Below are 25,310 nucleotides of genomic sequence, written 5' to 3'. Positions count from 1 at the left end.
TCCACTAACAATACCAAAATCTTTCCTGCAGCAGAGCAAGTGTAAATCTTATTCACTTACTGGGTTAGGACAGTACTTGGACAGCCTACATAGAAATGCATAAGGTTGATTTACGTGGGTAAAGCAAGCAGAGCACAACCCAGTTATTGTCTAGAATATTATTGCTCTTAATTCCATTAATAGTAGTTGTCACAGAACTACTAAAGGCTGAGATCCACAGAAGACTCAACAGGAAGTACACAGCAGAGCTCTCACTGACTTGACTAGAAGAAGTATTTGCGTTAGAAATTCAGGGCCAACAACGGATGGCCCAGTGCAGATTGCTGCAGACTATGGTTCCAAAAATATCACATCATACTTCTACTCAAACATGTCCCAAAAATACCTTCGGAAAGTGAGGTGGCAAAAGTATATTTTTACTATCATGCTACTCCACTCTCTCATTAGAGTTGTAGGTTTTTTTTCTGTTATATTGTCATGAGAAAAAAAGTGCTTCCTAGTTGACATAGAAGATGAAATCTGTAAGCATGCAAAGTGAGACAAATTATTATTATTATTTTTAAAGATTGTCACTTTTATTAGTAAGAGACAAATTTTTTAGGCTGAATGCTAACAGGTACCTTATAACTTATTACCATAATAATCATTAGTTCCTGGTGCTTTCTAAAGATAATCAAGAACCCTGCAGGTAATTAGCACCTCACTGGATTTATCAGTGTAAAACAACTGAACATACAAACATAAATACAAAAAGTAAATGATGCAACAAGCTTCTAACCATAGTACTAATAATACAGAAAGTGAGCCACATTTTCTATATGCCCCAAAGAAGATTTCTCTGCTACATTTCAGCCAGGCATGGAGAACTTACTTACCTGTTATGGAGTAGACAAATCATATAAATCTAGTTATCAACAACAGATCAGTCTTTCCCAAGGTCTGGAATTGCCACATCACCTTTTTAATGGTCTTCATTTTGAAAGATGTTGATTCCACCCGTACTACACTGAATACGTTTAAATAGATGAGTAGCTATGTGAAAGAGGTTGCCTTGCAAGCATGTGGATGTTTTGTTTCGCTTTAACCTACCTGGTGTTGAGATGAAAGTTGTAGTGAGGCTAGAAATAATAAGAACAAATAATTTATGGCCATCTCAGACTTTTTACTGTGGGCTTTGACTAATTGAGAAGGGAGTCCACCCTCAAAATCATGCACAAGCTGCCCTCCCTCTAGGCAACAACACTATCATGAAAATGAAAAATGAATAACAAAAAAAAAGTCAGAAACATAAAAAATAAACATCACATTTATTTAAATAAAAATATACACATAGTGTACAATGGGCATGACTTACAGACAGCAATGAAACAAAAATGCTAAATCCTGAAGTATAAAAAGAGTTGAATTGCTTAGTTGTGCTTCATTTCTCTGAACAATCACAAAACAAAGTCCAATTAATGTTACTTATACATAGCCCCACATGCTCCAGAGTGAGACAGGAACATTACAAGGAATAGCTACACCAATGAAAACAAGTACCAAAGTAACTCGGGATTTTAGAATTTTTGACATCAGACCTTTCATAAACAAAAGAGAATTGCTGAAAACTTTTAAAGCACTTTGCATGACAGATGGAAAGTGTACACAACACCACCGTGAATAGTTAGAGATATAAGTTACAGCAGCATCACCCAAATCCCACCACTCCAAACCCCACAGATTCTGAGCAATCAACCATTACACTCCGATTTCTACCATAACTCATGCTCCTTGTCAGCACACAAACTCTAAGCTTTATGCTTCAGCTCTTTGGAATATGGATATATTGGTTCACAAATTCCTTCTTCACAAATTCCTTCTATCTATTTCACTTATTCTGAACTTTTTTTTTTGAGCAAATGGAAGTTTTTAATCTTGGATCATGAGCATTATGCTGAAATTTATTGTTATGGTGTGTTATTATTCAGATAACAGAGTGGGAAAAACATTTGAGTGCTGCAGAGTGTAAGCTGACTGTTCTGGCAACAGAACTGAAAATGTGATGCATAACTAAGGAAAAAAACGATGTTCTAGAGACTGAAGTCTAGGAGCTTTTTTTAAAAAACGCAGTTCTGTGATTTTTTACTTTTTAACATGCAATTTACAAGGTAAGTTCATGTTTTAAAGAACAGTAAATTATGTTAAGAGCTTTGATTGTAAACATCTGCTTTTAAGCTGCAAATAAGTGAGATGCAAATTCACAGATGGGGCACTGCCTGTACAACACAATTCCCCTTTACAATAAAAAAAAGCATAAATAGAGACATCATTGGTTTCAAGTTTACAACGTAGCCAACTGACACAATATATGTTTAAGTTCATTAACTGATTACATACATTAATTCATACAAGTAATTTTGCTGCATGGTCATTAATGCAATTTATCACATCTGTTGCTGTCCAGTGCATTTCCTGCTTGTTATAAGCTGACCATAAGATTTCCTGAAACTTGTGTTAAAGCTAGAAATAACATTAAGCTTATTTTCTGAAAATCATAATAGGCATATTAAACAGTGGGCTTCAAAATGCTATGTTCCATTTCGCACCTAAATATTTAGAGATGATTTAAAATACCATTACATTTTAAACCACTTAAAATAGGTGAATTTTCATCCAATTTGATTGTTTTAGACACAAAGTGTTTGTTAATTTCCTTATTTAAATTACAAAAAGCAAGAATTTGGACAGTGCAAAATTAACATTGCAAAGGATTTCATTAAGGCTCCTTTCCAGTTAATACTTAGTTTCAGCTGTCCTCATATTTTTTCCTTGTAACACATATTGCTACCATTCCAGCAAAATATGCAAGTTCACACAGACGAAATCAGATAACAATTAAAAATTTGTTTCCTAATTGCTCCGTAAAAGCTAAAATATAAACATTAGTAAGAACATATTTCAAATTCCCCAAAAGAAAAGTTCAGAAGAAAAAAGACCTGCCTGCTTAGTAACGTCAGGCCTGTACATGCTACATATTAATTATAGCAGTATTGTCATTATCTCTGAGAAAAAAAAAAAAACTTGAACTTTCCATTTCTCATTTTTTTTCAGACATTTTATACCAGCACTCTGTTTAGATGCTATCCTGTGGTACAAAAGCAATAAGTATGTAATGCATTGTACAAATATTCAAAGTTGGTAGCTCTCATTTCAGGTTTCTTTGAGGCAGTTCCTGATGACCTTAGTTCTACAAGTAATATCTTCCATGAATAAGACAAGATTTGGCTTTAGATGCAGATATATTTTTGATTGTTCATCTTCTAGCCCTTGAAAATTGCTCTCCCATCAGAACAGATTATTTATCTTACAAATCTTTAAAATGGAGCTGATATGGAACACTTTCCATGCATATGCTGCTAAGATCGGTATGTTTCCCCTAACCCTGTGCAAACAAATGGTGCATATTGCTAATAAAAATTTGCTTAGTTCTACTCCACTGATACTCACAGTGATCTACAAGGACATATGCAAGACCTCAGCTGTTCAACTCCTCTGTTGGGCATTCAAATGATAGACAGGGGTTGAAGTGTCTTCTACACAGGGTGCTTATACTTGAATTAAAGTAGCTATCAACCCGCAGCAAAAACAAAAACAAATCTTTGTTTCTTTATAATAGGCAAACCAGAAAAAAAAAGGTTTTGAATCCATGATTAACTGACAACTCAGTTTTGGTGAGAAAACCTCTGCCTGCATAAAGTGATATAGGCCCATGGCAGGCAATGATAGAACAAAGGAATATTTGAGCCTGTTTCAGTACTGAAGCAACAAAACTCTTCGAGTACAGTTGGAACTGTGTTAGGTTTTAAAAAGGTGTTTGTGACCTACAAAAAGACATTCCAATGAAAAAACTGGCATAAAAAAGTTCAGTTTTATTTAACACAAAATTCAACCTACTCTTCTCTAATGGTCCAAGCCCAATGGAATTTTACTGCAGTACACTGATTTCATTTTTTTTCCTAATCATCTTTAACAAATAACAGATCTAATTTCACAAGAATATGCTGGGTGTTACTGTTAAAAAGGACAGCAACCTAATGTGTTTTTTTCTTTGTTTTCCTTTTTTTTTTTTTTTTTTTTTTTTTAAATGTGGCTCTACTACTGAAAACATTTTAAATATAAAGGTAACACGAGAGTCACAATGGCAATTTATAACCCTAGTGTGGTTTAAAGGCTAAGGTTAAATCTTGAAAGACTGTTTTCCTAGTAAAAGGAAATCTATAGAACTTCATATTTTTGAACTTGACAGAACGCCCATGGGGCTGAGATAAAGAACTATAAGAACCTATAGTACCCACCAGTGAATACTGTTCCCACATAGAACTTTACAGATTATTTTGGAATTACTGTAAGAAAGGCCAGCATTCTCGATTATATATCTTTGGGATTATTTCAGAGGTGTGTAAGGAATTTACCACTATTTCTAAACTGTACATGTAAAGTTTCCCTAAGTTAATAATAATAATAAACATGGCAGAAAGGAAAGTGAGGGCTAGTGCAGCAATCAGACTGACAGAACAGAACATTACGTTCCTAGGAAGACTTATGTTCCATAAACCTGCAAATAAAATTTCATACAGATAAGCTGTGTAACATTGAAACACACACAGATTTATGCACACATCCATCCACCCACTGAGTAGTTACTACTTCTACTGATACATGACCGGAAAAATCAACGCATTATATTTTCATCTGCCTGAGAATATCTATGATGCAATGCCAACTCTTCTGACATCTACTGCTGAAGTAATACATTTTGAAAGAACAAAGTCAACCATGACAGAACGTTATAAAAATGGAGACATACAATACAAATAAACAAATGCAACAAACCACTGTTTAAATGACCTACTTCACTTTGGAAAAGTATTCCAATTAGTTAAGTATGCCGGTATAGTTGAATTCCTGTCTTCGCTAAAATCAATGACTATTGAAATGAGGATCTCTTCCTGAGGTTCTCCTACATGCCCCAAAGCCTTATCTTAAAAGTACATAAAGACGGGTTTTTATCTTAAAAATATATAAGATGGGTTTAATTCTATTCACATGAAAGATCATTTCTAAGTAACCACCCAATTAGAGTTTGCAAGATCAGGTGCTTAAGTAAGCATTTTTACTAGTACAGTTACAGATTTATACCCAATAATGGGTATTAATAGATTAAAAAGAACAAATTATATTTCACTGTGCATCAAGGTTTCTTTGTCTTCTGTAGGAGCAAATAAACATTAACCTCTTTATCCATAGCAACTACAATTTCCTACAGATATCCAAGTTCCCAATGCAGTTTCATTTGGGTAAAATTCTCATATTTCTGCTTTAGATATTTTTTTCTCAAAACGAATGCATTACATAAAGGTCAGTAACCAGTGAAAACTTGTTTTTTTGTTAACTGTATTTCTCTCTGGGGGGCAAAAGGCAGCAATAAATAGATACAATTAGAAAACACAAACGTTCTTTGCAAGACAAATTTCAGGACTAACACAAGCTAGCAGAAGCATTAACATTCTTTTTTAAAGCTGATAGTTGTTCTTTATCCTGGAGTGTCTACACACAGCATTACAAATTTTATATAAATCAGTGGTAGCTAACTAGTCCTAATACAGTAGGTTACTCTAATTATAACATTTATCTCAGGCTACATAAAAACATGCATGTTTTTTATAGCCTAGAGATACATGAACTCCTATATATACAAATCATTTTACCTACCACTACAGAAAATACAGTTTTAAGAGTTTACTGTAAGCAGGAACATGATAGGTCATATTCAGGTCACCTTACGTGAAGAATTATTCCCCCTGATTTCAACGTGATTTATGTGCAAGAAAAAGTGAAATAAGTGGTATTTGGCTCAGGTGCAGAAAGCCGAGAATGATACATTCAAATGAACTGCAGGGAATGAGAACAGAATTACCAAAATTACAGTCTGTAATTACTGAAAATATATTGTGAAGTTACCATACTTACGTAAGGAACCTAAACGTAATGACTAAAATTATATTTAGGCCAGGTATTAATATTTGCATCTTTCATAAACAATTCTAGGAGGATTTAATTATTAATGATCAAGACCTCAGTGCTGCACTGGTTCCAAAAAACACTATTTCTGGCAGGAAGAGACCCCTTAACTCAAATCTCGGGTTTTGGTTCAGAGACAGAATGCCACCCTCCAGACTGATAACATCAGTTCATAATGCAAATGGCATTTCCCTTTTCAATCTGCTGTCAAACTATCCAACAACCTAATTCCAGCTGGTTGATGAATCATACTAAGCTTCAACTTCAGAAGGAAAAGTTGAATATATTAGGTTTTGAGAATATTCAGTCCACTAATATTTCATATTTTATTTCATGATGACTAACTCTAGTTATTTTCATGTAAAATGTTAAACCTGATAAAAATAACACCTCAACTGGTTACACATTCCCAAGTAATAAGTCATAAACAGCAATTTTTTATATTCACTAATGAGCATCATGTATGTTCCTGATTACATATTTGTTAAACTTAGGTGTCAGCTTTTCCATATGTCCCTTCTGGAGGTCTGTAGTACTTTGGGAAAGCCATCAGCTGTATCATGTTGAATGCATACTTTCTGCATTTGACATTCTTCAGTACATTCTCTATGCGGCATCCTTCTCTAGTGAAAGGGGGGAAAAAGTACAACTTCATGAAACACAGAATAAATAAATAAGCTTTATTTGTTCATTGCAGAGTTTCAGCAACAGTTGAAGTAAAAATAACAAAGATTCAACTCTACATTTTTGTTTTCCACAAGTGATGATACATCTTACAAAATTAAATCTAAGGCCAGGCCCCGTACAGTTATTGCCCTCAGAAATAGGTGATAAGATTTTTTCCCCTAATGTATTTGCCCTTGAGGTTTAAGGTTCAGTTAAAAAAAATTAAATAATGATACATCTCATTTTAATTCCAGAAATATATTTGCCTTTTATACCTTCTAATACTTTTTCAAATTGTTTACTGTATACGTGAGAGTACATGTTGCCATAAAAATGCGTATTCTAGGAATAAGGCATTTTATTAAAGTCTGGCCCTATAGATTTCTGAAGGAAAGTTTTGTCTCTGCTTCATTTCTCCTATGTTCAGCTTTGCAATGAAAAAAAGAGAGAATGGCTTTTCAAACAGCCCAATCCAACTCTCTGATTTATAAAGGAAGGATGTTTGTTCACGTACAGTACAAAAGTCACAAGTGCCAAAGTGGTGCATCAAGACATAAACAGGACTTAGTTAAAAAGAATATAAAAGTGTCTTGAAAGCAAAAGCAACTAAAGCAACAATTACAAACAGGTTAATTTAATTACAAAACAGAACTTGCTCTATTCCAGTTGGTTACTTGACAGAAAAGGGTTAGTTGTAGCAAATAAATAACCATTTCTTGAACAAAAAATATCCCATCAGCTGATAATAACAATGAAAATAACACAATGAAATTAAGTCTTACAAACCACCACCCTGTAATATTGGTCTGGGGGTTAGTCTGTATTGTGCAAATCCATTTTTAATTTTGTCATACTAGTTACTCTGGAAAGAGGGGTTCAAGCATTCAGGATTCCACATCTTCTTGTATACACAGTGACAGCATTGTTAAGTGGGCTTTCTTTGAGCTAATTACAGTGGGAAAGCTTTACCATGGACAGAAAGAGCAAATCAATTCACTCAATGCATAGTATACTTCTCAGAGTTCAGAAAAAAATAACAAACAGTACATTTCAGACATTTGTATCTTAAAGATGAATCCTTGGGGTCTGAAATTGTAGAAATATTACAGCATAATTTCTTTTTCTAAAGTTAGCTTGTTGCTGTTTGTAGAAAAGAAAGGAACACAAATGAAGTTTATTGATATTTGGCTAATAGCAAAGCAAGACTTAAAATAAGCCACACAACCAGCAAGTGTGAGCTGACAAGCAGCAAGGCGACAGGATAGAAGTGTCGAGAAGTTGGCTTGTTATCAGTTAGACAGCCTGTTTCGGGATCATCCGATTCATTCAGTGCTCCCTGGGTTTGTCTGCTGTTAAACAGGGGAAGTTAGGAACAAATAGAACAGCATTTAAACAGCAAAGAAAGCCAACATGTAGGCATTTTGACAACAAAGCGAAACTACATAGCCATTCTGATGAAATAGATTTATGCTAAGTACTTGCATATATTTAGGTTGTTCTACAGCTGACAAGGGATGCACAATGACTAGGTGGATAACATTTCTTTAAGCCTAGTAAGTGCCTTAGGGTAGCATCCACAAGTTAACATTAAATAACTTATGAGATGAACGATACTATCACTACAATGAACACACACACCAAATGTAAATGAAATAAGGAAGTAAAAAAAAAATAGCTAAGGAAGCAAAGAAAAGAAAGATCACAAATATGTCACAACGTGGCATTGACAAAATAATGTCTCCATGGTTTTCACAGATTTTTCAGTCCTGCTTTACTAACTACTAAGAAATATATAGACAGAAATAGAGAAGCCACATGCTCTTTTTTGAGAGAGTTACAACTATTCTGAAATAGTTTTAAATGACAGTAAATTGACTTCAAAATTTATCAGTTCTGGTGGCTCAGCTTTGAAAAATGCAGTTATTTTTATTTAAAGGCTCACACCTGTATTACCATGAGAAATTTACCTTGTACCTTGTTCAGTTGACTCAGCTAAGAACTAATCTGCTTACAATGAAGTTGTACCAAATCTCTATAAGTTGTGCAGTCACTTCCCTACCAGAGCAGCAGGGATACTTTCAAATCACCACCAATCTTTCCTATTGCAGTCTTGATAGCTTCTATACAAGTAGAATTATACATACTTCAACTATACCTCTTCAGTCCCTCTGAACTGATCTTTATTTGCATATGCTCAGGATTCCTGTTCATGGACTTCCTTTAGGCACTAAGGAATGATGAGAATTTTAATTTTTCTAGTTACTATGAATATTCTGTGATGAAAAGGTAACTCTTCTTTTTTTCCTTTGTGGATGTAAGAATATCCAAATACATCAGATAGCAAGAATTCTCTTTCAAAAGCACATGTCCCAGGCATGCTGTTTGTCAAGAAAAAGTACCAGCAGACCGTAAAGAGACTGTAGGCCAGTAGAATTGCACAGCCCCATGTAAAATGAACTCAGAACTTCCTTCCTCTTCTGCTCTCATGATAACGTAATAATTTGTGATCAAATATGAGGACTCAATGTATTTCTTTTCATTAATTTTCTGCTTTATCTTATATTTCTGTGTACTTCTAAAAACATACTGCTTACTATTTTTCCTTTTCCTTTCTTAATCTTAAGGCAATCCTACAAAGTTGGCCTCTGACCCTTTTCCACTCTCCCTCCCACCTTTTCCACTCTCCCTCCCACCTTTTCCACTCTTTGAGGTGAGCATGAGAGTTTCAGCTTACTCCCTTTATGCCCGTGATTGGGAGCTCTAGCTCAGCACAGTCTTATCTATCCCTTCCTGGTCTCACATCCCCAGTGCTTTTGGACAGTTCTGGATGTCCTCCACATCACAAACTTTACATGTGCATTTATGGCAGAGCAGACGCAGAGACTGAACTCTTCCATCCAGGCAGCAACAAAGCTCAGCATTCAGCAAGTTTGCACAGCCTCTGCATTAGCCACTGGTTAGGTATTTCATTCAGAAGAGCGTTAGTTTTGCATGCCAATAGTTTATTCTAAGCAGAGTGAGTTACATGCTTGCAGACTGCCTCTCCAGGGATGCAAACCTCCTACTTCTGTAGCTTGCCCTGCTCTGTTTTGCTCCGTATCTCATTGACAATACAGTCTTTTATCTGTTTCTACAACTCCAATTAGCATCACTGCGATTTGTGCACTTATAATGATGGAAATACAGATAAAAGCCATTTGTTCTATTATTTTTTTTCAATAGAAAAGCCTACAGTACATTTGTTCTTTGATACGCTGAAAAGAATGATCAGTGTCTTTCAACATAATTAGTTCTATCTTACCCCCAGGAAAACCAGTGTGAACAGCTGATGCATGGGGACCTCTGTTCCACATATCAGTTGCATCATTCTATGCATGATTCAGTAAGACATCCTCCAAATAGAGCAAGGGGATCCAACTCCATTACTAGCTACCCAAGAACAAGGCTGAGTGGAATATCTAAACATGCTTTTAATTTAAGAGGAATATTTCATCACAGACAGGTGCTTTGCTAAGCACTGCAAATAGTTTTCAATGCATTTCAGTGACATCTTGTAACAAACCTTGAAGTGTTCTCCATAGTGACTGAAGTATCTCAAGTTAAACAAAGGGGGGACCTACATACACTTGGTTGCCTGTAGTGTGACAACACTGCTTCCCCTGGCCCACCTAAATCTGGTGGAAGTTTTACTGCATCAGAAAGCACGCATCCAGTTGGTGCCACATCAGCTGGATTTATTCAGCTTCTGACTGACAAAGCACAACCAGAACAGAGTGTTATCTGACCCTATAATGGCGTGAAGGCATAGCCATAGCTTTTGATGTTCTCCCCATCACAAACCACATTCTAAGAGCTCTTAAGTTTCAGCAAAGGGGAAGGAAGAAAGCTTCCAAAATATTAAACAAGCTTGTATTGCACATGCACACATAAAGGGACTAGTGAAAATTTCTGAATTCATAACATCTGGGGTCATGAACACCTCTCTAACCTATAGTACTAATTTAATTCATTTACTTTCAAATTGTTTATTTGAGGCTTACAGCAAAGTACAAATAACAAAATGACAGCCAAGGGTGCTGTAACTTTAATGATGATATAACCATTTCAATCTGCCTTCTATCTCAGTTGGTGCTTTATCATCTTCAGCTCCTATTGAGATAATGCTGCATGCCTATCAAATGAGAGAGAGCAAAACAGCAAGTATTTTCTGCTGTCTTTTAACTTGGATGACAAATTGTTTGAAACTCCAAGCAGTGGAGCAGAGACTGAAAATGCTGTGAGGAAGAAAAGAAGCCTCTGAAGAATCCTTATAAAGTCAAGCATACCTACCAGGGCACACTCCAGCTTTTCATTATCACACTGCTTGGCCATCCCTGCACAGTGTTTTTGGAAGAGACACATTTTTATGCCTTGGGATACAGCCTTCTCCTAGTAGAACTTTTCCAGATCCAGCTACTAATGATACTGGAAATGCTAAATTGTCCTAAAGCAGTGCTTCAGGAAGAACAGTTAGGCAGCTTTCTATCAACACAAGGATCCCCACATGTGCTAGCAGTGACTTCAGTCTGAATTCATTGTTTTATATACCACAGATACTTTGGGGAATCTGCCTTTTTTGAAAATAGACTCAAGCAAGCAGTTTCTGAGCCTTCTGGGTTTTTCTCGTCAAACTCCAGTGCTGACTCAGAAAAATGGCAAAAGCGAGATGCTTCTCTTTAATCCCTTCCAACAGTGGCAGCAAAGACATTTCTTCAAATAGAAGTGATTGCAAATGGTTCTCAATCTTACACAATTTTGCTAACTTACCTCCTGTTTTTATTTAAGACTAGCACAATCCAGAACTTTTAAAGAAGCAGCTTCTCCAAAGAGTTTCAGCCCTCTCAAGGTTTTTAAACGGAACACTGTCTGCTTGCTTTTTTTTTTTTTTTAATAAAATTGTTGGAGTGAAAGCTACTTAGTTTTTGCATTATTCGTGTTACTGCAATTCACTGAAATGCTCCAGTTGTATGAAGAGGAAAAAACAGTGTTTTTAATGCACAGCAGTACAGTTCTAGGAATGCATCCTTAACTTTTTCAAAGTGGGGAGATGGGATCCTTGTGAGCATCTCTTGGACATTATCAAGATGCTGCACCACAACATCTGAAATAATAAAATGTGATTCAGAAGGAAATAGATCTCAGCCCAGTCCTGGAGGACTGCTGAATCAGCAGAACTCACATAAAACAGATAGAGGAATATTGGGAAAAACCCCTTTATGTTCGAAGATAAAGGTGATAAAATAAGACCTCCAACAATCTGTAAAAAAAAAAAAAAAAAAGTAAAAAAATGTTTCTGCATCATTTTAAATGGAAGACATAGGAAGGAAGCTATCAGAAATTTTCTGTATAAACAATCTTTTCAATAGTTTTCTGCTGTGTACTGTTGTCAATAACTTCAAAAAATTCCTCAAATCGAGACAGTATTAAATAAAGTAAAAAATGCTATAAATCAATTTTTGCTGCTTATGTGATCCTATAATCTCCATTCAGGTTCAAAACTGACATTACTGAAACTGAATAGCAGTCTTATATCTAAGAATACTGATGAATTCAGTCAGCAATTTGGAGACAGCTGGTACTAAACATACATCAGCAATATAAACATATATAAAATGTGCATCAAATTGCCACACTAAAACCACTCTTCTTGTTTTATCTTCTATAAAAGAACAAAACAAAATTGGAAGTTCAGTTGGAAGAGACATTCAGAGTTCATTTAGTTCAACTGCCTGGTCACTTGAGGGTTAGCCAAAAGTTAAAGTTGTTGAGGGCATTGTCCAAATGCCTCTTGAACTCTGACAGGCCTGGGGCATCAACCATGTCACCAGGAAGCTTGCTCCAGTGTTTGACCACCCACACAATAAACTATTTTTTCCTAATGGCCAGTTTGAACCTCTGCTGGGGGAGCTTTGTGCTGTCCTGTACTGTAACTTCTTTGCCTATTCTTTTCTCTTTTGCCAGTATCCTCTATTCCGTTAATCATTTCTTCTCTCCCCCATTTAAAATACTTAGTTATATTTTAATAATTATATATTTTAAATATTTAACATATATATTTTTACAATTTCATCATTTAATGTGCTCTCCTTACCATTTCTACTCCCTAAATAACCAGAGGCTTGTCCACTGAGTTTGTCCAGGCAGCAGATTCATGATGGAGTCATAATAACATGACATCTAGATCTTCAAAAATATAATGAACGCATCGTAATTTGTTTTGCACTCAGACCTCTAGAGCTATGGGGTTTCTCAGTTTGTCCAAAGAAAAAGATTCAATCTGAGGTGCTGGTTAGAAACAGCAGAGTACTGGAAGCTCAGCTATGGTCACAGCACAGATTTTAACCACTGTTACGGACAGCTCATAACGGATCAGTAAAGCAACAGATTAATTAGCACACTCTCTTGCAGCAGTAGTTAAGAGGCCAGGAGACATCTGGTTTCTGTGCACACAACCACATCCTGCAAAACCCTGTTGTTGTACGTGATCACACTGAAAAGTACTCTGGACTCTTCGGAAGGAATGCTGGAGTCAAAATTCAATTTATTCGATTGCTCTCCTCCCTTTCCTGTCTACATGTTCTCATTCAAGTCCAACTAACTACAGATGTCCAAATTTCCCACCAGGTTTCATCAACAGATGTTTTTAAATTTCCCAGGGCAAGTGAATGGGAGGCACTTCCCGCACTTGCAACCAGTAAAACAGCACAACTCACTCCCATTTTGGGGTATGGAAACATCCTCCTGACATCCTGCTGTGCAACATCCTTCCCAAATTAATGGTGTGGAGTCTTGCAGATTAAAGCAGATAGTCACGACTTATTATCTGATCATATGTCTTCTCTAAATTAAGAGAGAGACATTATCTCAATTCTGATATAAAACTCAGGAAAATAACCATATATTAAAAAAACAAAATGAAAACAAAAAAAAACCAGAAGTGTTCATCTATTCTTTACAAATGTGCAAAGAAAGCATCATTTGTTGGTTCACGAGTCCAGTTTAATAATATTGAAGACAGTTCATGAGTTAGGTGTTTTGTCATTTAACAAAATTAAATGGTATAGCAGTGTAAAACTGCTCTCAGCAGTTCCCTGCTGCTGAAGCAAAATAGCAAAACCAAGTTCACGTTACATTCCCTGCATCCCCCTTTCTCTGCCAAAAGACTGCCGAGCACTGGCCGCCACATGGGAACAGCCCCTTGGTTGTGCCAACCCCCAAACCTAGGAGAGCACTGGTCCCTGTTGGCCAACACTGTGCCAAGAGACACTTAATAATTTCACTGAATAATATCACTGAGAAATCACTGAGATCATGTCCTAGAAACATTCCCCAGTAACTTGTAAGTGTGGACACAGGCTTTAAGTCCTGCAAAGCTGTTCTGGTAGCATGAGGGATTAGCTTCAGAACTGAAAGGTGAGGGGTTTGCAGGAGAGCTGCTGCTTTACCTGTCAGAACAGCTGAGTGGTTTTTGAAACATGATTTTCACCTCTTATTATACTTCAAGTAAAGGATTTGCTGTTTGATCCTACTATTTACTAATACCATTGTGCAGCATTACACGTCAATTCTACAAAGGTTTCTCTTTGTATCCAAAAAATATGATTCTAATAATCTTCCCAGACATTCTTCCATAAAGTATTAGGATCACATGCAAGCAAAATTCTCAGGACAGAACTGCAAAATCTTTCCTGAGAAACTTCTCTCGGAAAGTTTAAATTCAATCCAATGTGCAACCAAAATTAAAGCAAATGTGATCTATGGCCTAGTGCGGGAAAAAAGAGCACAAAAAGAAACAAACCAGGCACAACCAACCCCTCCAGACCACAGCTCTGGTATCACAGTGACCTGAGTGTGGGAAGTGATGACGACGACATCCTTTGAATAAGTTCTGAACATAAGAAACGTTTTCCTTCCATAAGGTTATGGCGCCAGTATTATTGGCTAGTGAGTCACACTTATTTCCAGTATGTTTCTGACATAGAAAGGGGAGTTTTACCAAGGATGTGATTATACGTTTAGCTCACAGAGCACAGTGAAACATAAAACCGTGATAAATTCTCTCTTGTATATCTAATCGTGTCTTAAATACTTCCTGTTGACCATGAAGAAACTTCATGAATCATTCCTTAACTTTCAAAGATTTTTTTTTTAAGCCTTTTTACTCCATGGTGAAGAACAGCTGAAAAACTGATTTAAGAGGCCGAAGAGGCTTGTTGTACAGCCATGCATGAAGGCTGGCGCTTAAAATCTGACATTAATTTCTAGATGTTCAAGTCTATGTGTAGGATGACAAAATTAAGGTTAGAGGGAACTGTTGGTGTAAAATGAGGACCAATTATTCTGTGTTGCAGTTGTAATTCAGGTCATTTTAAGTGAGGAAAGTGTTGAACAGCAATAGGTATAAATTTGATTGTTCTTAGTATTTTCTACCTGTAATTTCAAATAGAGATACAAAGTGGAACGTCACTGATTCTGATTAGTAACACCAATTCATATAATCTCTTCATGGGATTAACCAATGCGTGAGTCGTGCGATAAATCACAAGAACGATCTGTGAACTGCTCTTCCATCTCAAGTAATTAGTATCAGTTGCTTTCTACCAACATACTGAAACAGGTGTTTTCTGAAAAACATATTAATGGTTTGAGAGCTGATCTGTTCTGTGCCCAGACTTTCTCTGAGTGCTAGTACATGGGTGTACTTAAGCAGGGGGGAGGTTAGTGCTCATGTAGATTTGTCAAACATGAAAAATGCACCTGAACCACAATTTCAGCCAGTGCACAAGTGCTGGTACCAGCAGCACTAAATGCAGCAAAGAAAGCTCCGTACTTAATCTATAACTGAAATCACCACCCTAAAAATGCTCAGATCGGGACGCAGACTAGTAATCTGGAGACGTCATCCCAACCATCCTATCGAATAAACCACCTTCGCTTTAGTGGTGACTAAAACCAACCTGCTGAGTTTTATAAATTGTAAGCGATGCCCCAACCGAACCCCAAATGCACTACTTTTTCTTCCTATTCCCTTCCGAACAAATGATAAGGATGGGCTGAAGTACCCGAAATTAGGTATTTACACTAATTTTGATAATTGCCATTACTGACAAATAAGCAGAATATATACTATTTTAAAAATACATATACTAGGAGAAAAGAGGGGTTTTACTACCAAAATTCTAAAGCATATAACATAAAATTGGAACCTTCCAAGATTTTGTAGAAAACTTACTCATCTATAATCTATTATTCTGAAGAAGCATTACACCAGAAGCAGCATTTGAGTATTTCCTTCCTTCCTTCCCCAGGAAGAAACATGTAAAGCAGCAGGACGGTGTAAATCTTCCCTCACTGAGATATCGGATAGTTATCTCTGTCTGCAGAGGTTTTTCCTACTGTTGTGGAAGCTGGTTATTTTGTATGCTGGAAGGAAAACAGTTTAAGAAACGTTTCAGTGAGACATCATCTCATGGTGCTCCTACTTTAGATAAACACTGCACCAATTTTCTAGATAAAGCTCTTCTTTTGAAATATCTTGAATGTCCCTAAAATCCAGCACTGCATGATATTGTGCTGGAGGCAATTCCAGCATCTCCTATTTTATACTCTTTTTTTTACAGGAATGCAGCTCCCAACCTAGTCAAGTCTGAGCGATATTAATCCAGGTATTGCCTGTGTTTCTGGTCATGCTTTTCTTTAATTACTCTAAGAAAAACAGTAACACTCACTCACATACTCTAAGTATCTGAATAACTATGAGCCAAAGGCAAGGTGGACAAACAAAAATCTACAGTGCAGCCAAAAGGCACACGGGTCCTTAATTAGGAACCTTTTGTTCCCCTAAATGCCCATTACAATGGCAGGCCTTAAGGAATTCTGCCTCCCTTTTAATATCTAATAAATGCTAATGCTCTTCAAGCACCTTGTAACATATCCCGCAATAACCTTTCTGCAAATGACACTGCCTTGACGGGCCCTGTGAGCTACACCAGCATTCACAGCTCTCTCTGGTGTCTGCCAGGGGCCGCTGAGCCAGGAAAAAGCACAGCCCCTACTCCAGCCTGAGCAGGTTGCTGCTCTCCTCGACTTTTGGTTAGTGCCGCCTTTCTGTGGCTGTTGCACAGCACTTAGAGGCTTCTAGTAATGAAACAAATTTCCCTTTAGAGCATGCATCCACTGCACGGGCAAGAATACAGCAGAGACCAAGAATTTTAAACTGCTGACATTATCTCCTGCCACAAACACAAATATATATGGACGAGTATGCAAGAGTTGAGAGATCTCCACTATTCCCAGTTTTACTCCCAATTAACCTTTACAAAAAGCTAAATCAGCTTCACATCATCTCACCAGAGTGCAGCCAACGCATGGAAAGGGTGCTGGAATCACGCTTGTCTCATTTTATTAGTATTTCATCCTGTGTTAGTTAAAAATAAATTCTGTAATGTGCTATTAATGTGCTGCTACTAACAGCTTAAATACAATCAATAAAACACAAAAGCTGCAATTAAACAACAAAAGTAATTTTTAGAAATTATCGCTGCCTAGCTACAGGCTTCACTTGTTATCTCATTAATATACACAGGGGGCAGAGTTGGCTTGTGCACTGTTTATGTACTACTAGATTAATGATATCCTTCCTACTCTTACAGCATGGCTAAAGCAAACAACTAGCAAAACTTCTCTAAACTATTTTGGTTCAATTTTGCTCCTTGCATGAATATTTCAAGACAGCAGATAGGAGATTCAAACACAGCTAAAAGGCATGTGAGTGCAGGCCAGCAACCGCACTTGTCAGACAAGTATGTGTACTAATGCAGACAGAATATTTTGCTGCATGAAATAATAAATTACATTTTCTCAGGTATGGAGCACAGCAATGAAACATCTGCAGAATACTGTAAAAAAAAAAATAAAATGCGATAACCCACGGTAAGATAAAATTACTCACAGCTAATGGAATGAAACTGGAAAAAATGACAGTTTTACATTGGTCCAATAATGTTCTGTCATGTTCAGGAGAATTAACAATTAAAGAAGTAACAGACAACCCAAGGAAAAGGAAAGAGTTATCTGCCAAACATTTGTTTCCTTAAAGAGGAGTTATTTTATTCACAAAGTTTCCTCTCTCTCCCTTTCATTCAAATGATTAGCTGCATATTTGTACTAAGGAATACTAGCTATACATAACACATTCTTAAAAGTAAACATGTTAGATCACAGTAGAAGGATTAGAACATCATTCACTAAAACACTGAATAGTTTTTTTTTTTAATTCTATACGTGTATCTACTGAAAAAAAAACGTAAGTATTTGCAGAATTCAGTGTTCCAAAAATTATTTAAGTTCTAGTAACTTTGTGTCTGAAACAGGTGTCAAATTTAAGTTAGCCACCAACATATATAAATAGCAGTTTAGGAGAACAGCATTTTAAGTTCATTGCTTAATCGCTACTGCCGTCTATATAAACAAGGAAACTAACAAAAAGGGACTTTTACCTTCAAAAAAGCAAAGCTCGCAGTCAGTATTTTATCACACGCAACAAGTAGAAAATAAAGGAAGCAGCCTGAATATAGCAGTGGGTGCAGGTTAATCAGCTGTTTAGTGGTGCACTTTTCACCTTTTTTTTTTTTTTTTTTTAATAACTTTCTTGTGTTCGCTGAGCCTATGATAAATGCATTGGTGTCTAGTGCTAAATGGAGATTTAAACCACATTGGGTAGTGTGCTGATGCCAGAAAAATCTCTCCCGTGCTAAGTTTTGCCCTCCTCATTTTATTTTACCTGCAGTTGCTTTGGAGGATAACTACAACATGCACCAAGCTGAGTCCTTTAAAAGGCAACGTGCCATACGCTCCCTGACCTGCCGTGTCAAGCATCCGGGTGCCAAACTTCACAGCCCAGGCTTCCTGTAAGCATAGAGAGCATCCCCAGGATGATTCAGCGCCCCTATATTAGGTAGTTACCTGTCCTCCAAGATGTGTACTAGGAACACAAATTCTTAATCCAGATATTCATATGAAAGACACCTGTAGTTTTACGATAAAAACAGCTTGATTATGAGTGTTTACACGGAGTTCAAAAAGCTTTGTAAAAGGCTTCTCCAACAGCTAATTGCCCACTTAGCCATTCCCCACCCTTACAAAGCTTTAAAATCTGCAGCTCATACATGGGGCTACCACTACATCGTTTACAAAATGGAATCTGAGGTTTGTGTGGTTCTTTTCCACACCATAAATACTGTCAAACACGATGCCTAACAGCATAAGCTTTCAAGCTCGCTTGACTACAGACTATTTTTAAAGGACAGTCTTGATTTTTTCTGTAATGTGAATAAAGGAAAAAAAAAGATTTATGACGAAGCAATTATCTGTTTTGGGCTACGTTACAATGCGGTACAGAACATTAAGTTCTGCAACAAGACTAAATATCTTTTTATTTCTATTTCAGCATTCCATAGCCAATGGAGTATGGATAGCAAGTTTAAAGTTTTTATTTTTTCCATAAAAGATCATTTGACTTTTTCTCTCCATAGCAACATGTATTTCATTTAATGAACTTTATAATAAAAAAAAATACTAAAACACTGCTCTATTCAAGGATACAATTCAGAGGGGGTTCATTTAGTTCCATTAGTTTTAGCATCTGTGTTTTAAGTTGCGGATTGTTTCAAAAATGGCTATTGAGGTAATGCACTGCTTCATTTACAGAGGAAATTGGATGCTTAATATATTTTGTAATGCAATAGGAACAAAGTGGTAGCATTTGCATAAAGCAGCCCACTGTAATACCCAGTTTTGATCCTGTCTGGGAAAAGGTCTTTTGACTTGTGCTGAGCCAGCGTGTCGTTATTCCATCTGGCTGTCTTGTCATGCAGTGAAGTGCACACAACAGAAAGCCACATTTGGGAAGGGTTGTTACTGTATCTGTGCCTACAAAAGCCAAATTCATCAAGAGAGGATGCTTATTAATTTAACTAATTACACAGATTGTTTGTGGAGAACAGACTGGCCCAAGCGAACTGAGCACAGCATCACAAACCTGCACTCCCTTACGTGCTGTTGATACAGCCACTTGGAGAGGGGGGACAGATGGGCCCACCAGAGACCTCGCCCTGATGGCCCTAGACAATATTTGTTGGTGTTGACTCTGCTAGAGCCATCCCAGTTCTATTTCAGGGGAAAGACGTGTCAGAAAGTATATGAGATGCGTGTGGCACAAGGCAGTATTTCAGAAAAGACACGTCCAAATTCTTTGAATTTGAAGGAGATGGTAGCAGTTATCACCACAGCACCCATCGGGCTGTGCAGCTGCACTTGTGAAACACTTTCATGAGTTTTGCTTTGCAAATGCTTTTAACTGGTTTAATCATTCTCTGCTTCAAATAATCAGTCTCTGTCTTACTAACTTGTTATTTCCTAGAATTATCACATCGTGTTAGTCACAATGCTTATCTTTTCTTCGTCTGAGTACGTATCTGGGTTGGTTTGATTCAATCCTAAGATACACAACCAAATTAAAAATGTTTTTGCTATATTAACTGCAACAGCAGGCAAAGAAGAAAATGACAGTTTTTCATCTGCTTAAGAGGCAGTCTCAGAATAGGCCCAGGTCTTGGAGATACCTGTACTGTGTCTGAGCACTATTATAAGCATGAAGGAGAGAATCAAAACTGTGAGTTCAAGTTCATTACCACCTCATTGCAAGTTTTACCTTAGAATTAAACTTAAATTGAGACTGAAATGAGTTTTGTTATCCCTGTTGTGCTGCACAAAGGATGATTCTTTCTGACAGCAGGAAGAATGATTGCCTTCAGGACTGAAAACAGAATTTCAGATACCACTGTGCAAAATAAATTCAAAAAAATCAGCTTATACTACAAATACTTTTATGGACTGCTGTGCTATGTGTTTGCTCAGCATCCTCTTACCAGTGAATAGCTGTTGTCTGAAAGTGAGGAAAAACTGTCTGATTTGAAAAGTGCTCATGCACTGAGGTTTCGTTATCCTTCCTGAAACACCAAGAACAATAGCTGTATCACATTATAGTAACAAGTGGCTGAATTTTCCCAGTAATTCTACCTCAGCCAAATCTTCATCTACAAACAAGCATCTGCATCTGAAGACAGTAAAGCTGTGGGGCGACACAGAACTTGAATGTCTGAAGTCTTTTATCTAACTTCTAACGGCCAGTCAAAGCACGCAAAACAATCAGAAAACAGCGAAACAGGAAAAAAAGTTCTCTAAAAACTGTTTCTTGTCTTGTACTAATATTTTAAAAGTTTGTAAGCCATATTTGAAAATTCATTAAGTCACCTAGGAAAGCAGCAACATGTGACAAAATGCACCACTTCCTACATTTTCTTGGAGTATTTATGTCTGTGTGTTATGTGCTATACCATATAGACCACTGTACTTCGGAAGCAAAACTCTGCTGTATGCAATGTTACCTTGTTAAGCACCACGAAAAGGTGATTTCAATCCTTTTCAACGAGAAAAATCTCACAGGTTTTCAATCTACCAGATTACACATGTTATGGCCAGCCTGACAATTAATGGCTTTTGTTACAGAGATACTCTAATTTATCTATAAAGCAAAGAAAGCATGAAGCACAAAGACATATCCACCCTAGAGGCTTCATGAAATAACAATTTTTCCTTCAAGAAACATCAACTTGCAATTAAAATGCAAGACGGTACCTTACAGAGTGCAGCATGGCAGGTTAACTGGGAAAACAATCCTACAGGAATAAAAATGAATACCCATCTAACTAGGCAGCACCTCTTGGCTATTTCCACTGCGCAAGAGGGAAAAGAGTAGTAGAAGTCTTAGATATGCAAGTTCACTTCAGGAATGAATTCAAGTAGCATCTACATGGCCAGCTATACTAGTCTGCATAACAGATATGTCAAACTATATTTAAAGCAATTGTCTATAAATTTGCTGATAATGCCACTGTAGCAGCAAATGTTTACAGAGAAAGAGGACAGGGAGCAAGTTTCTCCCCTAGGCAGCAGCAGCAGAGTAAGAAAGACAGACAGGACATTCTTCAGTGTGGTGCTGAGGAAGGACCAGCACCAACACTCGGGCAGTACACAGCACAATTTGGCAGCACCAGCACCGCCACATGCAGGACTGCCGCGTGAACACGAAACACAAAAGGGAATGCAAAAAGTTATTAACGCGCACAGCAGTGAATGTCAGTAAAGCAATGAACCTTATAAGCATTTCTATTGCATGTTCGGGGCAGCAACACAACTTCTGTTTTAAATAAGGGAGACAATGAGAAGAGTCTGTGTTTAATAAAAAGTAGATCCAAATCAAATGTCCAACAAAGGAAAGGGCTGTGTGGTCACAAGTAGATGATTTGACATCTCTACTCCATCATCTTCCCACAGAAAGATACCGGTGCATTTCTTTATCTCACCTTTTGCTGGTCAATTAGAAACTTTTCTCTTTTTTCTTTTTCTAGAAAATTTTCAAGTAAAGAATGTTTGACAGAAAGAAGTGTCTTCACATCTGCTCACACCTAAGCTCTTGGCCCATTCCTGTTACATTTAACCAGTGATTGTTAAATGAAAGGCAGTTAGTATGTATGAAACTTGCCACATTAGCAATTGCTACATTGGTGGGAAAATTGAGAATACAATACAAACTGATAAGAATAAAGTATTAGAAAGTGTCTCTCTTCCTTCAGGAAGCAATCTCACATCTTTCTGGTTATAAGCTCTTAAATGAGAGAAATGAGATCTTTGAAATATCTAGCAACACAAAGAAGTAGCAACGTGAAAGTAGGAAAGAGCATAATCTTAAGTGCGCATTGATGACAAGAAAAGGTGAAACAGCAAACACTGAACACGTCAAAGATTTAGAAAGACCCCATGAATAAGTGTTCAGAACTGTTAGAGTCAGTGTTATCAAAACAGAGACTTCTAGAATTCCAGAGTCAATCCATGGATTGTTGAATTATTATTGTAAATGTTCATCTTTTAAACACTACTTTAGTCATTTTGAAACCAGCCAGTAATGCTTCTGACATAGTGCCAGCTTAGCCCTTTTTGTTAGTTTTCTTGAGGCGTTCAATGCAACTGCCATTTTATTACATAAAATAAACTTAGAAAACAGATCGTGTCAGTTTTGGTTAAACTAAGCAAACAGCAACAATCACCACCACCAGGCTAAAAGCACTGTTTTTTATTTCCTGGCTGAAATGTGTTATGAAAAAAATTTGCTCAACCACTTATTGCGGACATTCCCATCTTCTGCTTATCACAACAAGACAAGGCATTTTATTGGAAGCTGTTCAGCAACCCTTTCTGTTGCTGGATTACTTTGCATTCTGTAGATGCTCCACTGTCAACAATTACTTATGAGTTATAAATGGATTTAAATAAAAATTGACAACTTTAGAGCAGTGATTTTCACAAAACGCATATGAAACAAAACATTATTTTGACAAGAATGATACATTTCCATTGGACCTACCAGTTTACTCAAAAACACAAACTGGTAATCAGATGGTCCTAAGCCAAGATCTATCTTATAAAATATGTGACCACATTGCTCCTTAACCCATTTTTTGAAGAATCTAAACAAGTTCTTCATATCTGACAGTGCTGACTGTTGTGTGGAGAGGGCTTGTGACTGATGAGTTTTTTTATATTTTTAAAACAAGGTGCAAGGTCACTGTTCTGTTGCTGCTAATTAGCTGCTGCCTTTTTAGCCTCTCTTGCTACAGAAGCAAAGGTCACATGCTAGTGGTTGGTGTGAGGGGAAGGATCCCAGCAGCCTTTGGGCACATTGACTGAGGTCAGCAGAAGTCAGATGAGGGATAAGAAACCTCAAAGATGACTACATTCTCACCAGTGTTAAGAAATACACAGCCAAGATACAGAGACACTGTCATGCAGAGAGTCTGTAGCACGAGTTTGAAGCTGCTTATAAATCTGAAAACCCATACAATCAACGAGAAGAGCAGAAAGAAGAGATTCCTTATAAACGCCTGACTGTGAAAAGGCTTCAGTTGGGCCTCAAACACCTGTTTCCTAAAAAAAGCCTACAGACCATGAAAGAATAAAGAAAACTACCCTTCTTCCCCCTCTCCCCCCAACAAGAGATCCAAATCTGACCTCCTACTCCTTCACGGAGCTAACCGTATCAGTGCAGCATGCTTGATTCAGCCCTGTTGATAACAGTATTTACTTAAAAATTACAGATGCAATAATTCAAGAGTTATCAAATTACCCCCAGATGTGCTATTTTCTTCAAAAAAGAGAAAGACTACAAATAACTGATTCAAAAAAGAACTGCAACGCCACTCGTATCACAATACTACGGAATCTTTTTGATAAGGATAACTGAAGCTTTGGAGCACCACAGATGGGTGGAATCTCCCTCCTGCCTCACTAACAGTGATCTAATTAGCATGCTGGGTCCTACACCCTAAATATTTCATCCCTGTTGCAGGGAAAAGCGATTTTCTTCCCACCCTCTGACCTTCCCAGTTAATGGGGCTTTACCCTCAGCTAACTCTGGCCTGGGATCCCAGGGCCTTGCACGGGTAGGAACTCTGCTTTGGCACCTTCCCAGGGCGCTGGGAGCACAGCCATGCCAGTGATCTTGGCATCAGGTATGTTTAGAATCACAATACCACTACAGCATTGCTAAGTCCCAGGACAGCAGAAACCACCGCTAAAAGGAGTCAGCTGCCGAGTGATTTGGCAGTGCAGCAGACCAAAAGGAAAAAAAAAAAAAGCATGGAAGAAAACTGGAACAGGGATGGTGGATGAGAAGAAGAAGATTGATTGATTGAGCGGGGAGTATTCCTAAAGAAGAAACTAAGTTGGATGATGGGATTAAGGAGCCTAAAACAAGAGTAAAAATAGACCTGCTACCTGCTTTCCGCATAAGCCAGCTACAGCTGTAGCCTGACACTGCATCGTCTTTGCCCTGATGAAACACAGTCGTCTTTTACAAAACACCCTATCCAGAACAGCAGCTAGTTGCTGCTCTTTTCTGCATCCCTTCCAACTTCTCCACAGCCCGTACTGGCCGGGACTGCAGGAAGGATACCAGCTCTCCGTGCCAATATTATATTATTCTGAGAATAATACAGTTTCATAGACAGATAAATTCTTGAAGAGATTGAATCCATGATAATTTTAACTAGCTATTGTATGCTATTACTACCCACTTATTCTCCTCATTTCCTGCTCCTTTCTTATCTGAATTTTAGGTTTGGCAGTGCTGCTTTTCCTCAGAGCTTTAGCTGTACATGGTCAAAGCCAGGGTAATTCAGCTGCGGCTCATGGAGATTTAACAGGTAATAAATATGCATGCAGGACTTCTCCTACACAATTCCTCAGAAAATGTTAACAGACATGAAATATAATAGGAAAAAAAAAAGTAGTATTACTAACTCCGGTGAGTAAAATGCATGTTTTCTGATTTCAGGTAAGGGAGTCCTTCACTGAGGTTCTGAATAAGGAACAGCATAAGCACTCAAGTACAGTACTAAATGAGAAAGCAAAGTTATTGGAAAAGGCTT

General features: G+C 37.3%; 1 protein-coding gene across 26 annotated transcripts in view; it reads right to left on the bottom strand.

Annotated features, from left to right (window-relative positions):
- Positions 1 to 4,120: 4,120 nt before the first annotated feature.
- Positions 4,121 to 25,310, bottom strand: part of INPP4B (inositol polyphosphate-4-phosphatase type II B) — a 293,558-nt gene continuing 272,368 nt past the window's right edge. For 16 of the 26 annotated variants that reach the window (XM_050710636.1, XM_050710629.1, XM_050710624.1 and 13 more), the window contains one exon: positions 4,122 to 6,683. In XM_050710636.1, coding sequence (XP_050566593.1) covers positions 6,551 to 6,683 — 133 coding nt within the window. In that variant the 3' untranslated portion in view covers positions 4,122 to 6,550. Of the gene's footprint in view, positions 6,684 to 25,310 lie in introns of all 26 variants that reach the window. The other 10 variants (XM_050710632.1, XM_050710625.1, XM_050710631.1 and 7 more) reach the window with 4 other exon arrangements.

Source organism: Cygnus atratus, chromosome 4 (assembly GCF_013377495.2).
Source record: "Cygnus atratus isolate AKBS03 ecotype Queensland, Australia chromosome 4, CAtr_DNAZoo_HiC_assembly, whole genome shotgun sequence".
Classification (NCBI taxonomy): Eukaryota; Metazoa; Chordata; class Aves; order Anseriformes; family Anatidae; genus Cygnus; species Cygnus atratus.
This window is presented reverse-complemented; position numbering and strand designations above follow the sequence as displayed.